Source organism: Clytia hemisphaerica, unplaced genomic scaffold (genome assembly GCF_902728285.1).
Source record: "Clytia hemisphaerica strain Z4C2 unplaced genomic scaffold, Clytia hemisphaerica genome assembly, whole genome shotgun sequence".
NCBI classification, from domain to species: domain Eukaryota; kingdom Metazoa; phylum Cnidaria; class Hydrozoa; order Leptothecata; family Clytiidae; genus Clytia; species Clytia hemisphaerica.
In genome coordinates, this window is record NW_027103744.1 from 477846 (window position 1) to 495922 (window position 18077).

Below are 18077 nucleotides of genomic sequence, written 5' to 3' on the forward strand. Positions count from 1 at the left end.
AGAGTCTTAAAATCTCGAAATCTTATCATAGAGATTCCCTGCTGTGGATTGTGCTAACTATATTAGGTGCTAGGCGCCTCTCTCTGCAGTGTATATAAAATCTTATTTTTATAATTTTTTATATACAAAGAGGAGAGGCGCTAAAACTCGTGACAGGCAAGATATAACAAAAGGAGCAGCTCTACTGCAGAGAGAAAAAGTTTCATATGACATGAATTTATGACAAAAAGTTTAATCCTTTGTCAGAAGGAGCTAAATACATCATTCACGAAAAAGGCTTATATATCATAAAGTGACAAGGATGAGTATAGCAGATTTGAAAAAATAATGGAACCAGAGATTTAGCCTTTTTTGAAAGAAAAAAAAAACACAGAAAAGCTAAACACATTTTGGTGTTTCTTAAAATAGTTGTATAGTAGCAAACTATATAATAGTTTGCATGGTTAGTTTTTATACACTAAAATTATTGTCATGCGGTTTTTAGTTGGATAGGTAACTTGGTCTGTTTTATGTTTGCTAAATGTACACATGATTGAAAGCCTTTCAAAGAGAAAGAAAAACATACAGTTTGAGGAAAAGGACATTTTTGTTGACAAATCAACTAAATTAGCAAACTTCCATAAAAAAATTCTGTTCGAATTTCAAGAAATTGAGACTTAAAAGCAAATAAATTGTGAAATCGACAACCTTTCAAAAAGTAAAATAAAACTGAAACCGTTTAATGTCGTTTTTGTAATATCACAGGTCGAAAAAGTCTGTTCAAATTCTGAAACTCCCTCCCATCGTCTCGTATGGCAGTTTAAAATCACAGAATATTTTTCAAAAAACGAAACTTTTTGTTCTAAAAAGTGAAGGTTTTCTTAGCTATGTCAATACATGAAGCTCGTCAACAATTTTAAATGAAAATTGAAACAACTGAACATATAAAAATGGCCATTTTGGAGAAAAGGAGGGTCGAAGCAATAAGATGAACTATTGACACATGTTTTGTAGTTCATTGTAAAGGAAAAGTATTATTTTTAAATTAAATCAATCTCTTTTACACAAAAAAATCTTAAAATATTAAAGTTTTTCTTAAAGCAATTTAACAACAAAAAATATATTACAATGATGGGAGGGGGTTTGTGTCAAATAAATAAAACAATATATTTTAAATAAACAAAAAAACAGCGCGCATGACATTTATGAATATCAGATGTTTCAAAAAATTTATAAATTTTAATCTCTCCAAAAATAATATCAATATAATTTAAAAGAGGTTGGTTCTATTGATAAAGTGTTTGTCAGGAAAAGACTACAAATTCCAAAAAGGATTCTCTCATTCTTTTTATAAATATTAATTCTCAACTGCAAAATAGATTAGGTTATCCAATAGAGGGATCAAGGCTTTTGACGTCACACCAAAAAAAGCACGTTTTCAAGGCTCATAATAAAACGAAATTCTCCCAAACAAAAACACGTTTTATTTCGAAAAAGAAGAAACCTCAAAAATCGTTCCCAAAATCCATTATAATTTTCAATAAAAAGGGAAAAGCTATTGTTTATACAACTAAAATGAGGAATTTTTGAAATTTCTCCCAAATCAATTGATTATAAAAGTGTCATTAATTCAACTTCATGAACACATTAGGGAAATAAAGCAAATTTATACAGGGGGACTTTTTTTCTTTGACGTAGGGAAAACATGCTTTCCTTGTGGGTGAATAAACACTTTTCAGCTCATGTCAAAAACAAAACGACTTAATTAGGTTTCGCGTTTCCTCGTTATCAATTTATATAAAGCTACCTTTCATCACCGCTTTTTATTTAATTGTTTGTAATTAAAAACTTGTTATCTGCTAGACTCAAAGGAGCCATAGAAGAGAAACTCTCTCTCCCTCTCTTAGTGTCGTGAATGGATTGAACTTTGACTAAACCCTACTCGAAATCCTACTTCAAAACATAAACAATAGTTCTTATAAATTATAAAAACAAGCTAAGCCATTTTGTTCAAACAGGTTTTTTATCCTGAATCTTGTAGTATGCCTTACATTGCTTTATCACTTTAACAATGAGAACACAAAATCAGTTTGAAAAAATCCCGAGAAAGGCAATTACCTTATCAGAAAATGCTATTTCTCATTTCCACTTTTGATTTTTGATGGAGATAAAAAAAAATTATAAATTGGTTATTACGCGTAGAACACGAGGAAAACTTAAGTTATCCTGGCCTTTTTTAAAAGATAATAAGCTTCTAGACAGACAAACTTTGACTATCACTGAAACTTAAACCTTCAAAAAGGGGTTATATAATATTAATTTAAAATATATAATAAACTTAAAATAAAAAACAAGTTCTCTCTAATATCAATAAGTATAAAAAAACCAACTTTGACAGAATAGAGATCCTGTTTTTCCTTCTTTTTTCTAAATCTAGGGGACCAATTTCAAAAATTTAAACAAAAAATTATATAATATATATAAATATAAATAAGACGTTTGGGCTGAAGAGAAAAACTCTGTCCAAAAAAAGTTCTCTGGTTGAAAAATTTCCATGAGAAAACTCCGCCAAGATTTAAAAAAACACGATCAAAGAAAACCCTTCAACTCTCGAAAACAAAGTCCAGTCAATCCAATTTAGACAGAATGAGAAATCCAGGAAAAAATAACCAGCTCAAATGAAGGGCTTCCAGACTATCGAGAGAAGGCAGAATAAAATTTGAACAAATAAAACAAAATCTAGAACAAAAAAAATTTGGATGTGTTTGCTGAAAATCATATTTACAGTTTGAAAAAAATGCTATAGAAATTGTCATACCATATCTTATACAATATAACAAATCAAAAAAATGCTTTTACCTTTTTTTCTAGTTTGAAAACTAAATAACATAGCTATAGTAATAATAATAATAATAATAATAATAAGACTATATATATAAAAATTTTTCGATAAAATATACATTTTATAAATCCTTAAAGTCCAGAAAAAAACAAAAAATATAGAAAAAATAACTTTCCTTTTTGCTCACAACGCTCCTTAGCTCACTTCACTCAATAAGAGACCTCAAGTAAAAAGGGTATCAATCACCATAAAAGCTTTTTCGTTATAACACACCGGACAAAATAGACACATATTTCCAAAAAAAAAAGTATTTATAGTTAATAATATAGTAATAATTTAAGTTTTTTCTTATCTAGCTCTCACACTTTGGTTTTCAGAGGGAAAATTCCTCTTTTCTCTCACACACTGAAGTGTCAACATACCATTTATTGTTTCATGAGTCCAAAAACAGGCAAGCGACGTCGGTTGGAGCCATCCAAAGAGTCGGTAGGAGAAGGTGGGTTGGATGATCCAGAATCAGATGGAGTCAAAATGTTGCGTTCGTCCAATTTCATTTGAATGGGTTGGAAAGTGTTTGGTCTGGATTCGATCCGTGTGCCTTCAGTGATTAAGCTTGAAATAGTGAGGTTAGGTGGTGAAGGTGTTTTGGAAGGAAGAGCTGATGAAACTGAGATGCTACGAGTGATGTGGTTCGGTACAAACTGGTGAGATGATATCTCCGGAATGGTTGACATACTTGCCAGGGATGATTTCATGGATGGAAGGTTTTGTTGAGCAGTTGGTTCGTCAAAAACAAAGACGTCTCCAACTCCAGGGGAAGTAGGTGGTGTGTTGCTGAATGGTGAAGGAGCGAAGTCAATGACTGGGGAGGAGGGAGCTGAATCCATGCTGGACATAGAAACAGATCGACCAGTGCTTGCTTGGGCCAAACGTTTCTCCTCATCATTATGAATGAAGTGACAACGCGGACCGTATGGACAGAATCCGATAGTGTGATAAGTACGACAGAATTCGGTCTTGTATTTAGGGTGACGGTTTAAGCCACGAAGTTCGTGATAGCCATGTGCAAATTGGCACTTGTCTCCATATTTACAAGTACCATTTTCTTCGAATGGACGACAAAGTTCTGTCTTGTAACGGCTTGAGTTTGTACCGCTACGTTTACGGTGTTGTGCGTCGAGTTCTTCTTGGAAGCTTGCACTTTGAGCACGTTCCCGCATGTTGAGAGCAGATGCTAAGGTTGAACCACAACCGTTCAAAAAGGGGTCTTTAGGTGACGATGGCATTGGAAAGAAACTGCTCGAAGATGGTGAGAGCGGATTTGTTTTGGTGAATGATGGTGAAGCCAAACTATTCAAATTTGTAGAATTCGTTGAGTGTCGTCGAGATATCAATAAGTTACTTGGTTTTCGTTGTTCTAGTGGTCGCTGACGCAGATCTAACATGGCTGGTCGTTGCTTGCTCTAAAAATATAAACAAATAAATCATCAGTTTGAATCAAAAGAAATAAGAAGTTCAAAATACATTTACTATATTTTTAAATCAAATACGTTTGCTCTACATTTAAAACTTTAGACAAACTTTTTCTCATCATATCTCTGATTTCTTATTTTTCTGTGAGATAAACATGGAACAACACACATATAAAAAAATGATCGATTTTTTCATGTGTTTTATAAAAAGAAAGTAGGCTTATCGCCTCAAGAGACAAAAAACACTTATCATGAAATTATTTCGAGGATGAATAACCCATTTAGTAAAAAAAAAAATGATTAAGTCCGCACAAACAAGTAAAGTTATTGAAGAGAAAAGAAATGAGATGTTCCCACAAATAGATAACTGAGAGAAAAAATGCATTTTAAAACACACAAATTTTAATCTAAACGATGTTCATATAAAGTTACATGAATTGTGAAAACCGCTAGCTCATAACCAAAAGTTATATGTATCATAGCTCTAATAAAATGACAAGAGAAAAAATTCATGTCAAATTTTTTTTTCAAAATTATAAAAACTTACAAAGTCTAAAAGTGAAAATGAAAGTTCAAAAAGCCACTATCCTGAACAAAAACACAAAAAAATTAGTAAGATAGTGAAAAATGCGTGGGTACTTCCGTCCATTCAATTTTTTCCACTAAAAATGAAATGAAAATTGAATTTTTCCATTTTTCCATTTTTGTTTTTAAATTGAAAATTGAAAAATGAAAAATTGAGATTCAATTTTCAATTTTTTATTTTTCTCCTGTGTAGGCGAAGTTTTTGCCCTTCTCCTCGTCATCAATGAAGTTTTATCATGTGTGCCCCGTTCTGTAGGATCGATGGTGATCTTTCGCGGTCAAGACAATATTTTAGTCACATAATTCTCTTCAGCCCTGGGGGAAAATCTCTGAAGAAATAAAAAAAAAAAAAATGAATTCGTTTTTCAATTTTCCATTTTTTGTTTTTGAAAATCAAAAACAGAGAAATGAAAAATGGAGATTCGATTTTCGATTTTCCATTATTTTGTACTTGTGGGTGACATCATTCTGTCATCATGTTGCGTCACTCAGGTTCGACGGGGGTTTGACAAAGAGTGAAGCTCAGTCCAGTAGGGTGACGTAGTTCATGCAAATTATCCTATAACATCTTTATTACATCTTACAAGGTTTGAAATGTTGTATATGAGAATAAGGTACTAATAACATTGATAGAACAAGAGCCACAAAGATGGCTTGAATATTTCCTATTTCCTCTCATCCGGAATGCTTGATTATTCTTTTCGTTACCTTTTTTATACAGTCCAACTTCATTTTGATGGGAATCCAGGCTTTAAAAGAAAGTTTTTATTTTGTCTCAAACTCTCTTTATCTGGAATTCATTTTCGATCCCCTGCAAGTTTGAGATAGAGCTTTGGAATCTTTTTGGACCATTTTTTTGACCATTTTTTAAATAGGTGACATTTCCACGTCTTTCCACGTCGATTGGAAAGATTACACAAGATTCCCTTTCCAACTTTCTAATAAGTAGAAAGTCCATCTTCCGAATAGGTGGAAATACGTGGGAATTTCAATTTTCCATGTCTTTCCAATGGAAATAGGACTTTTCGCATCAATTGGAAAGTTAGAATGGTTACCTTACCATCTTTCCACAAAATCATATTTGTAACTTTGCAACCAGTGAAAAGTCCACATTTCAAAATATGGATAAAAGTAAAAATGTCTCCATCTAAACATTTTAAACGATTGAAAACTTGATCTTTAATCAAAATTGGTAAGATTGAATTAGTTGGTTACCTTCAAATCAGGAAATTTTTCCAACCAGCTGAAAGCTAAAATTCCCATTAAGGAACTGGAAGCTTGAATCTAAAGTCTATTCACGATAAGTGTGCACTAAATTTTGCGCTTTTACTTGTTACTTCTCAACCAATGCTAATCTTAAAAAGTTTGCTATGTAAGTAGGAAGGAGCTTATTAATCTACTGTTAGTTTTTCCGTAAAATTTGAAAATACCTTATCGGGGAAAAAAATGTCGGGGGAAAGTGACGAAATTTTCCCAAGATGAAATTTTTCCCCGATATTTTATCATCCGACCAAACAATTTACCCGATTTTTTTATCCCCGACCAAAACTTTTACCCAATTTTTTAAACCCCAACCAAAATTCAAATCTAAATTGTTTACACCTTTATTAACCAAAATTAGTGCTTTAAACGTCGAATTACAAGATCTTTTTTCGAGCTACTAAAGGAAACCATTTAATTTGGACAATTTAGATGGGTGAAAGTGACTAAATTGTAAATTTCGTCGGGGAAAAGTGACGAATTTAAAATTTTGGTCGGGGGAAAGTGACGAAAATACCTCTAGGTGACGAAACTTTTCCCCGACGAAAAAAAACCCGACTAAATAAAACTCCAAAATTATTTTCCCCGATAAGGTAACATGAAAAAAAATGAAGAAGAAAAATTCAACTTTTTATAGATAGGTTGTATAAACGTTATTTTTACATCTTTGGAAAGCTTAAAGCTTGGCGAGTTCAAAAATATACTCCCGGAAGTACATTTCTCCCAGGAAATTGTCATCCCCTCCAGAAAAAAAAGTACTCCCCATCGGAAACCCTTTACCCCCGCCCCGAGGGTAAAGTTTTAGCTTTAAAATAAGCCTCTAATTTTGTGTCTCAATTTTTTTTTCTAAAAGAAATCCTGTAAAACTTGTATAGCATATACCGGGGTGGAAGGGATTTTTTCGGTGATATTTTTGTTTTCGTACCCAATCAAAAATTCTCAAAAAAATTTCATACCCTACCAAAAAGTGGGATGAAATTTTCATATCCTACCAGCCGCATAGACATGAAAGAACGCTTTCATCTAAATGCCCTTTTTGGGCTTCAACAAAGCTAGCGTAAAAAGGCAATGTGGGGGCAATGTATATTTCACACCCCCAACAGAAACTATACACACACCTTAAAGGATCATTTTTGCAAGAGAGTTGTTCTTTAAATACCTGATAACTTATGCTACAATTAGAATTGATGGTTTTGAAGAAACTAATTATAGAATCAAGTAACTACTTGTAAACTACATGGTTTTGAAGATTCTATTTGTAAGATAGATGGTTTTGAGGATTTTACGTTTAATTGATGGTTTGGAAGATCCTACTTCTAGAATTGACGATTTGAAGATCCTGCTTTTAATTAAACACGATGGTTTTGAAGATCCTATTTTTAAAATGGATGGTTTTGAAGATCCTAGTTGTACAAGTGATGGTCTTGAAAATTCTTGTTGTAGAAGTGACGGTCTTGAAAATTCTTGTTGTAGAAGTGATGGTTTTGAAGATTCTTGTTGTAGAAGGGTTGGTTTTGAAGATTTTTGTTGTAGAATTTATGGTCTTAAAGATTCTTGCTGCCGTTGTTCTGTTGTATGATTGATAGTTTTAAAGATCCTATTTGTAAGGTTGATGGTTTTGCAGATCCTACTTGGAATAATGATAATGGTTTTTAGGATCCTACTTGGGAAGTTGATGGTTTTGAAAAATCTGTTTGTAAAAATAGATAGTTTTGGTGATCCTATTTGTAAAATTAATGTTTTTGAAGATCCTACTTGCAGAATTGATGCCTTTGGAGATCCTACTTGTACAATTGATGGATTTGAAAATCCTATATTGTAAAATTGGAGGTTTTGAAGATCCTACTTTAAAATTGATGGGTTTGAATCCTATTGTAAAATTGATGGTTTTGAAGATCCTAAGTTGTAGAAGTGATTGTCTTGAAGATCCTACTTGTAGAATTGATGGTTTCAAAGATCCTATTTGTAAATTTGATGGTTTTGAAGATCCTACTTGTAAATTGAAGGTTTTGAAGATCTCACTTGTAGAATTAATTGTTTTGAAGATCATGCTTGTAAAATTGATGGTTTTGAAGATTCTACTTGCTAAATTGATAGTTTATTTGACATAAAAAAGTTGTTTTGGAAAAGTGTCAATTTTTGTGACACCTTACTGTCAGAGATGTTATCATGCTCAAGGTGTGAAAAATTTTATGTGTCGAATCTTTTTTATATTGAAGCTAAATAAAAGTTAGGAATTTACAGAAAATTTCATGGCAAAAGCTCTATTATTTCAGTAGCTACTACCAATAATTTGACCTCCGAACAGAAACAGCCCCCCCCCCTCGGCCCATGCTAGACCAAATAGGGTTAAGGTATTTTTTACAATTAAGATCGTAATATTTGAGAAAAAAGGGAAATTCTCACGAAATCTTATAGCCACAATAAAATATGGAACGCTAGATTATAAGATCCAAAAGGTTCAAGAATAGTCCAGTAAGGCGTCCCATATTGAAACACTGGATTATATTTAACAAAAATTAAAAGTGACTCCTTTGCCAAAACTTCAAATTTCGAAAAACGAAGAAATAACCAAAATTCTCAACATATTTTGACGCATATTAGGGGAGTACAAATTTCCCAGAGGGGGTACGAATTTCATGGGGAAAAAAATACCGGGCGTATTTATATCCTGGAAAATAAGTAATTCGGGAGTACTTTTTTTCTGGGGAGTACTTATTTTTTGTTACACCGTCCCTAATTTAATTCCGACCCCTTACACCAACCCTTATTACGCCAGCGACGAAAAAATTAAGCCAATAAGAGCCGGCGTAAAATGTGCCGATAAAATGTAAATAGATGTAAACAGTGCCCTAGGATGGATTCAAACCTTTAGAATCTTTTTTGTACAACAAAAAACTTTTTCGCTTTTTCATCTGTTTTGTTATTTTGTTTATGCTGTGCATCTATTAACCGTATTAAGAGCAAGAAGCAAAATAGTGAAGGACGGGTTTAAGCTGGTAAGTTTGGAAGACAAAAGCTTTTGCACTTAGTTGAAATCTGTCATTCAATTAATCTGGAATAGTATGACCTTCTCTAGAAATTTCGGGAAAATACATTTTGACGTATTTTGAAATTGCCCGATTAAAATGAGGGTTATTTTTCGTCTATTTTTCCCAAATTACCCTCAAAGTCATACTATTACTAACACAAATCGAGTCTAACTGTGTAATATGTAATATGTGAATATGTAATAGAAATGTTATATAAAGGATGGCTGCAAGCAAGCAACCAAACTGCACTCTTGTCATTTTCAAGCCCCCGTCAACCTGAATGGCACAACATGATGACAGAAATGTCACCCGCAAGAACAAAAATCTCCATTTTTCATTTTTCTGACAAAAATTGAAAATTGAAAAACGAATTCATTTTTTGTGTTTTTTAATTCTTCAGAGATTTTTCCCCGGCGGGACGAGTGACCGGCCGGGCTGAAGAGAATCTTGGGACTAAAATATTGTCTTGACCGCGAAAGATCACCATCAATCCTACAGAACGGGGCACATATGATAAAACTTCACTGACGACGAGGAGAAGGGCAGAAACTTCGCCTACATAGGAGAAAAATAAAAAATTGAAAATTGAATCTCAATTTTTCATTTTTCAATTTTCAATTTAAAAACAAAAATGGAAAAATGGAAAAATTCAATTTTCATTTCATTTTTAGTGGAAAAAATTGAATGGACGGAAGTACCCACGCATTGTGAAAGAGGAAAAGATTTATTTTGACAAACCTGTTGTTGAATAACATCATTGAAGTCGTAGAATGCTGATACTAACGCGGTAGACATTTCTGTAAATTTAATCGATGAAGGTATGATTGATAAATAAATAAGTTTTTCTTCTCTTTTCACAAAATAAATTAAAATGTATGGAGTTATAATAATTTCTCTTTAACTGTTCATGTAATTGTATAAAATAGACCACCGCTATACAGCGAGTTCACATGGATTTCAAGTTCGCAATGTTTATGCTTTTGATGTCTCTGTCATACTGTCTTTAACAAATGTCTTATAGTCCTTCTTATGTCGTTCAAATTGATTCGTTTATTCTATCGCAAAAAAAAATTGAAAACAATAGGAACAAACTAAAAGGCGTATTTGATTACGACATCTGTCATTTAAAGCTCTTTTGTCTTGAGAACACTTAATTCCATTGTTATGTATTGTTTAAAAACAACCAATCACAGACGCTCTTCGCTCATTTAAAAAATAGCATGGTCGATAGTTTTTTATGCTCTCGTTTTTTTTTCTACAAAACATTCAAAAGTCAATCATGATATGTAATCACAGCTACTTTTCAATGTAATAAATGAATTTTAGGGATTTATAAAGTAAAAGAGGAGAAATTTAAATGAGTCTGAAAGAATTTAGACTTGATTTTGGGTCATAAAATCTCAGCATAATCAGCGTATGAACGTTAAAATTGATATCTAGTCGCTATTAAAAGACACTTTTTGACATGCAAAGTGTTTTCTTACACACATTTGTGTTTACTTTAAAAGCAAAGGAGATTTAAGTACTGCGTGTTTTTTTTTATTTACCACGATGTTATGTTTGCTTGTTTACGCATCGAAAGCAAATTGTGAAAGCAGCCATTTTTTCGTTAAATAGAATGCCAAATAATTTATTATCATTGTAAATAGTGCTGTGATTGGTTCAAAGTTTTAAAGCAAACATCATTTTTTGTGGATCATAGATAAGCATGAATTCCAAACACATGGGTTTTGAGGCAGAATAAAACAACAAATAAGTGTTCTCTCAGACAAGACAAATCGAAATGAACTGAAATTCCTAATAAAAATTTGAAACTTTTACCATAAAGAAAGTTAACATTTCGTCGACTTATGTCTCTCTTATATAAGTTTGTAAAGGTTATAACAAAAAATCTTAATCATAACAAAAGTTTTATGGTGCCATGATGTCTCGAAGGGTTTTATAAATCTTTATAAATACTTTAGATTCATTGTTTTAGAAGGTTTTAAACACTTTATATATTCAATGGTATTTTGAGGTAGTGATAGAATAGGCTCTAATAACGGTATCAGATAATCTTTTATTAAACCCTTTGAGGGTTTGTGAAAGATAAAATTTTTCCCAAGAAAGTTCAATATTTCATACAAAGAACTTTTCAACTATGAAAGTAGAAGCCGAGCTAAACAAACTGTCACTAGTTGATCAAAATAAAAATAAAAATTGATTGATTATTCGAAAAAGTTGACATAAAATACATACAAAAGCGATCAATTTATTTTAGGCAAATTACAAGGCATTACAAGATATAAAGATAAGATTCTGAAGATTCGAATCCATGGAAAATTTCAGTAAATGTGACAGTTCATGTATTGTAATTCAATGCCGTTTTGAAAAAGCATGACAGTTCAAAGTTTTTGATGACAATTGATTAATTAAAATGGCATTCTGGGTTGTTCATCACTGACAAAAAATAAATGCGCTTATTTTTGTAATCTAATCAGCAAGCTAGCGATTAAAAATCACTGTAACAATTAATAAAGTTTCCAAGGATAGTAAAAAGCAAAAAGCAGGTAAGAAGAAAAAATTATAACTCCATCATGATGGTTTCATGGAAAAATGTATATTTGAACAGATTTACAGAACTATCAAATTATATCACAGCAGTGTTAGAACCTTAGATGAACATTCTGCAATTCAGTTTACACAACAAATTATCTTGACGCACGAAGGAAACAAATCAAATATAGTCAAGCACTTTTTTCTGTGCTCTTCTGCTGTTGACATCATAACAATGTTTAGATAAACATTAGCAATTTCCCTTGCTAACAAAGGCATTTACGACACTTCTTTATTTGACTAAGAACACTGAAGGAATTCCGGTTAATAATTGCAAAAAAAATTATGCCAAACTCACCTCTACAAGCTTTTGAATTTGAAAATTGATTGCAATATTATATTTAACGTTCCTCGTGTGTGAGAGATGATTATCCCAGACAAATCTATTCTGATCTGACGCCCTTTTGTCATGACATGTTGTTTTATTGCCAAAGACGTGATACGTCATAAAAAGATTCGAATTCATTCAAAGAATTCGAACGTTTCGAACCGTCCATTCATTTCGCAAACGAAACAGAAAAAAATTCAAATGTAAATAGGCCCTTACCATTTTCAGATGCATCGCTGCTCCAAATATCTAAACCAAACAAAGGATGTTTTTTGAAAACCATTTTAAAGTAGTTTATGTTTTTATAACAACAGAGAAAAAGTTTATTTTTGCTCCTTATTGATTTGATTTTGCTTATGCCACTCTTGCTTAGAGTAAACAGAGATGGCAAATGGAAAATTTTTCGAAAAGTTTATTTATACGATACAAGGGTAAACTTTGAAAAAACCCAATGCATACTCCTCGACATTTCTTAAATGCTGTCATTATAGTTCACCAAACGGAAATGAACAGGGTATTTATAGGTATTTATGGAGGGTCGTTAAGAAAATCCTACATTTACATCAACATTAAAATGACATCGTAACTACACTGTTCCACAAAATCTTTAATTAAATTTCTGCTAAATAATCCAAAATATAATTAAAAGAATCAATGGTGTAAAACCCAACACACCTTTTTACAACAATTAGATGAATGGGAGTTAAAGAAGGGAAAATCCCAGTTGACAAGAGTTAAAAAAATCCATTGTTTGGGAAATTATTTACTTTACATTCCTTATGGGGGCAAAAGGGCCCGCAGAAGGGAAATCCACTAACTGTTAACCTTCGATGTCAAAAAGCTTCCAACGTCCTGAAGTTGACTAGATAGACAGACGATGGACAATTGGAAAACGGAACTTGAGAAAATCGGTCGGAATTATTGGGATTGGCATGAAAATTATTGAAAACGCTAATTTTGCAGCAATAAGCTGGCCTCGGTTGACAGAACAAATCACGGCTTTCGGTCGGATTTACTTTACGACAGCCCTTAAGGGGCCCTTTTTGGAACCTGGCAGCCCCTGTAAAGGTCAGAAAAATCAGAAAGTTAGATCTTAGTCCCATCAGGAAAATTTCAATTTTTTGCCCCTAAAACATCGAAATTTGGTCATATTAATCCTAATGAGGGTCGTAAAATTCAATAAATGTTCCAATTTTTTCCCTTTCAGCCCCGCTGAATGTCCAATGGTCGAAAGCCGGGCAGCACCCCCGTCAACCTGTAAACCTAGTACCCCCCCCCCAGGTTTTTCGAGGTCCAAGATTTATACAGAATCCCAACCAAACATCTTTCGCCCGACAAGGTACACGATTTCCGGCTTGGTATTTCCATAGCTTCTAGTCATTCCTGTTAAGCCTCTTGTCTCTCAAATAACATAGCAAATAATTCGAAATTATTGTAATACTTTGGCGGATAAATTTATTAAACATCGCTACAAGCCAAAAATTGAACGTAACATATTTATAACCAATCAATCATCGCTGTCAATCGTAAAAAGACGAGTTTCACCCTTTGTTCGTCGGCCTTTTCTGTTTCACGAATTCGATCACCATCACAAATCGATTCAACCCTAAAACGGGAAAAGAACATGTAAATCAAGTTTAAGGACAATACATCGTCGAAGGAGAGATGCTTTGACTGGGGGTTGAAAACAAGACATTGCTAAATAAACTAGAGTCTAAGAACTTGAGCCTCTAATCCCGCCTCTAATACGCGAATGTCTCCTTAAACTGGAACAAGTTTTCTTGTCCCATCAGTTAACAATGCCTTATAAATCAGTCTTCATAATTCGGAATTTCCATAAATGGAATTTCCATTCCCCGTGCAGCAAAAGACTGGCGTTGTTGTTGTCTAGCCTAAGTTGCCCGCCGGAATATTGAGAAATTTCCCGAGCGGTTTTTTTCAATATCCACTTGTAAGGAAGCATCAAGAAGTCAAATGTTGACCAATGCTGAAAATCTGATATAAGGACTCGGTCGAAAAAGTTTTAACGCAACGTGAGCTACAACATGTCGGAGCTTCTCGACAAATATATGGCAAAAAGACTGTAAGAATATCATCGCGCATGTAGAGCGTGCTTTCTATGTTACATTTTGATACTGAATAGCCGCTAAAGAAATTTGTGATCTGTCACCACAGGTCGTATTTCGGCCTATCATGACTAACAAAAATTCCGATCAAGGAAGCGCCTCCCCGGGGAAAAATCTGGTTGAGGAGAATTCCCGTTAATGGACTAAGTTAAAGAAAAGACTCTCGGCTATACAAAGGATTTCTTCCATGGAGCATGATATCAAGCATTAAATGATACATCCTGTGTCAGTAGTCCGGAAAAAACTTTCTCTTTCAGACCCATTCTTTCTAAGACTTAAATGGTTGCTAAAAGTATCTCCTTATAGCTCTTATTCTTCCGCTTAAATACCTTCTATGAGAAGCTATATATACGTCTTTGGAATTATTTGAAAAAGAAATGTAAAAGGATAAGAGAGGATCAAAAAATTATAAACACTCAAACATAAGTTACAAGCTCAAATATAATACACAATGTAATATGGGGTGATTATAGCGTCTTGGAATGCTATGAGTTATGTTAAAGCAGAAATGTTTAATTCATGACACTAGAAAAGAGGTTTAGCTGTCCTGATCATAGTATTATTAGAAAACGGAGGAAATCTATATTTGAAAAAAAAATCATTATTATCATAATCCGCACCGCGTTGTTTGTAAGTGAAAGAGTTCCGCTATCTCTCTAACCTTTTGGATAGAATTTTGATAACGGTTCAAATCATTATAAGATTGTTATCACAAGCGATGTTGAGTGTAAAATGCTCATTTCTTGGGTGTCACTAAATGTGTTATAAAAAGGCTTTACTCTTCAGAATGATAGCCTTGAATCACCATTCATTTATAAAAGAAGCAGTCTTTAGTTGGTTCAACTTAATACACGCCTTACCGGTAAAAACACCAAAACAACACCCCTATCATATCTTTAACATCCATTACCAAGTTGGATGGACAAACAACTTTCTTGCACCCGATGGCCGATGTATAAATTTCTTATTATATGCTAAGCTCTGAAGATCGGCGGCGTTACGAACATTTGGAAAGATTTAGTAGGAATTTTCGCCGTGCATGGTTAAAGGTTTTGCAGTATGGATATAGGCTGCTGGCATCCACTAACGGATTCGTGCTCCTTATACTAACTAGGGTTTTGTAGAGGTCTGCGATTCAGACTAGTATGGATATGAAGAAACCGGCGCCCTCGTTTTGGAAGATTGTTAGGCCAACCATATTTTTTTCAGGTTCACAAGTAAAAGTAGCAACACCGACCGGAGGCTTTGGTACATCGAAGGGCGAATACTGTTTATCGCCTGAAAAAAGCGCGGACAGGCGGGTATATCCACCCACCATCCCAAGTCCCACACTAAAAGGTGGATTTCGACCGCATGTGGAAATAAATTCACGGGCGTGCTCTCTGAGGGTTTCAGTATGTTGTATATATCCCGTGTACGCGGCAAATTATACGTCTTACCGTAGTGGGGAACGCAAAAATCTTCACGATATTTATAAGAGGGAATCGCAACTTAGGCCCCTGCAATATTTTAAAAAAATCGCAAGCCTCCGGTCGATCATTTTCTTATAATAGCAATAATGCAGAGAGGTACTTGTATTTAGATGTAACAAAGCTAAATTAAGAAAACTTCAATAGAGCGATACAATCTTTACACTCTTTTCAAAAACCCACAAAAAAAATCTGAGCAATTTAAATTGATGTAAGATAGGAGAAGAAAAATAGATTTTTTTTTTTTACAAGTGTTAAAAACAGCTTTACCGAAAACCCAGCCACACTTTATGACCAATGACTACTTTGTAAGCCATTGATGTTTTGAACTTCCTCAAAGTCTCGAATGAAAGAGAAAATTTAACCATGAGTTATATAAAAGTGATTTATGAGGATATTAGAATTTAAAACTTATTTAAAAAACTACAGTTTCATACTTTTTGCGCCAACGATATTCCCAATCTAATTGAAAAATTGACCCAACAAACGTTGATGTCTAAATTCGTCAGAAGGAAATTGAGATATTTCTAATCCACATATTGTATTGCATGGTCTTCTTAACTTCTAATCAGACTTAATTTTAGCTGAGATTAAATCGATGTAAGCAAGGCCATTTCCGAGGGCTTTTCATATTTGGTTTATCTCTGTAACGTGCATGATTTCTCTCCTAGTACAAGGAGATTTTTTCAATCTTTGATCTAGGTTCCAAAAATTATACATAAGTCGAAAAGTGCCTTGACAAATTTGGTGGTTAATATTTGTTACTTACGTTAAAACGTTATATTTACATAAGGCTTTCTAGTAAAGTTATTTTCTCAAAAATTATGTTTGAAGGCGAAATAAAGTCTGACTGATTCTAGTGACGTCTATTTACTCTGCATACTATGTTACTTTTCTCAAAGTTGTCCTCTCAATAGATGACATCACAGTCAACCCCATTTAAAGCCGTAAACATCTCAAAAGTGTATGGAAAATTGATGACGTCAAAAATACATGTTTATATTCCTACGACAAAACAGAATTGTACGAATTACCTATGTATGGTGTTCAACAAGAGACCAACCTGGATCCTCCCTGAAGTACAACGATGAGAATTGTGAATTCGTTAGAATTTCCTTTTAAAATACAATCAAATCTTCCTACTTTTCCTTTTAAAAATACAATAAAATCACCCTTGTTTTTCCTTATAAAATACAATGAAACTTTCTTCCTTCTTTCTTATAAAATACGATGAAATCATCTTTTTTTTCCTTCGAGAATACGATGAAACTTTCCTACTTCTTTCCTTGGAAAATACAATAAAATTACTCTCTCTTTTTTCTATGAAATTACATTGAAATCATCCTTCGTTTGCCAAAGAGTATAGTTTGTAACATCTCTCTTTTATTCTTAGAATTTACAACAAAATCATACTTCTTTTTCCTTAGAAAATACAATGAGAATTGCCGACTTTTTTTAAAAATAATTTGAGACCTATTACTTAGAAAATACAACGAAGTTATACTTCTTTTTCCTTGAAAAAATACAATGAAATTACCCTTCTTTTCCTTAAAAAATAAAATGGAACTCTTTCTATTCTTACCTACATAATTGAATACAAAGAGGTCATATTTCTTTTTCCTTAGAAAATACAATGAAATTAAGAACAATCCGCTAATTTTCCTTAACAGTACAAAAAAAGCTCCCCTTTTTCCCCTTAGAAAATATAATGATATCACCTTTTTTTTCCTTAAGAAATACAATGAAATCATCCTTCTTGAAAAATACATTAAAATCGTATGCATTTCTTTCTTACAGAATACAATAAGATCACACTGCTTTTTTCCTTAGAGAATATCCTCGTTTTACTCTTAAGAAAACAAATAGAATCATTTCTTCTTTTTTCTGACAAAATACAACGAAATCATACTTTCTTTCCTTCGAAAATACAATGAAACCTTCCAACTTTTTCCTTTGAAAATACAACGGAACATTTTACTTTTTCCAATGAAAATACAATGAGTCCAACCTTAAATGTCCTTAGAAAATACAAATACTATCTTTTTTTTCCTTAGGAAATACAATGACTTATTTTACTGGTCACACTTTCTTAGAGGACAGCTCTAAATTCGAATTTCCCACTGTAAATTTTTTGAGGCAGATTTGTGCCTCACAGGTCATACCCGTCCTGTATACATCAGATTATAAAAATACAGAACGTTCTTCTGTCTAGTAAGGAGCTTGAGGGATATTTTATGTTAGATATTGGCCAGAGAGACAAAACACATGTAAAATATTGTCTACATGTAATGACCCTCCACAAAAGTACTTAATAATAATGAAAAATCCATCGTAATAGGAGGTTATAAAGGGTTAGACTTCAAGGACAAGAGCTTTTTGTCTATGACAA

The 18077-nt window shown here is 33.1% G+C and overlaps 2 protein-coding genes across 4 annotated transcripts in view; both read right to left on the reverse strand.

The window, feature by feature from the left end:
• Positions 1 to 993: 993 nt before the first annotated feature.
• Positions 994 to 12391, reverse strand: LOC136805303 (mRNA decay activator protein ZFP36L1-like). Of its 2 annotated transcripts, none has more exons than XM_067061884.1 (3): positions 12313 to 12391; positions 9909 to 9967; positions 994 to 4284 (listed from the first exon to the last, which is right to left on the reverse strand). In XM_067061884.1, the coding sequence occupies exons 1-3, from the start codon at positions 12374 to 12376 to the stop codon at positions 3247 to 3249; spliced, it is 1161 nt and encodes a 386-aa protein (XP_066917985.1). In that variant the 5' UTR covers positions 12377 to 12391; the 3' UTR covers positions 994 to 3246. The 2 variants fall into 2 exon arrangements, with proteins under 2 accessions (XP_066917985.1, XP_066917986.1); XM_067061885.1 differs by lacking the exon at positions 12313 to 12391 and adding an exon at positions 12064 to 12154.
• A 217-nt stretch (positions 12392 to 12608) lies between these two features.
• LOC136805304 (DNA repair protein RAD51 homolog 2-like) overlaps positions 12609 to 18077 on the reverse strand; it is a 60792-nt gene continuing 55323 nt past the window's right edge. For both annotated transcript variants that reach the window (XR_010846371.1, XM_067061886.1), the window contains one exon: positions 12609 to 13699. The gene's annotated coding sequence lies outside the window, so the exon portion shown is untranslated. The remainder of the gene's footprint in view (positions 13700 to 18077) is intronic.

Coding starts and splice junctions, on each gene's coding strand:
- LOC136805303 (XM_067061884.1), bottom strand. CDS start 12,376: ATGGTTTTCAAAAAACATCCTTTGTTTGGTTTAGATATTTGGAGCAGC. Junction 9,968..12,312: donor CAGCGATGCATCTGAAAATG/GTAAGGGCCTAT, acceptor TTAAATTTACAG/AAATGTCTACCGCGTTAGTA. Junction 4,285..9,908: donor ATGATGTTATTCAACAACAG/GTTTGTCAAAAT, acceptor TTATATTTTTAG/AGCAAGCAACGACCAGCCAT.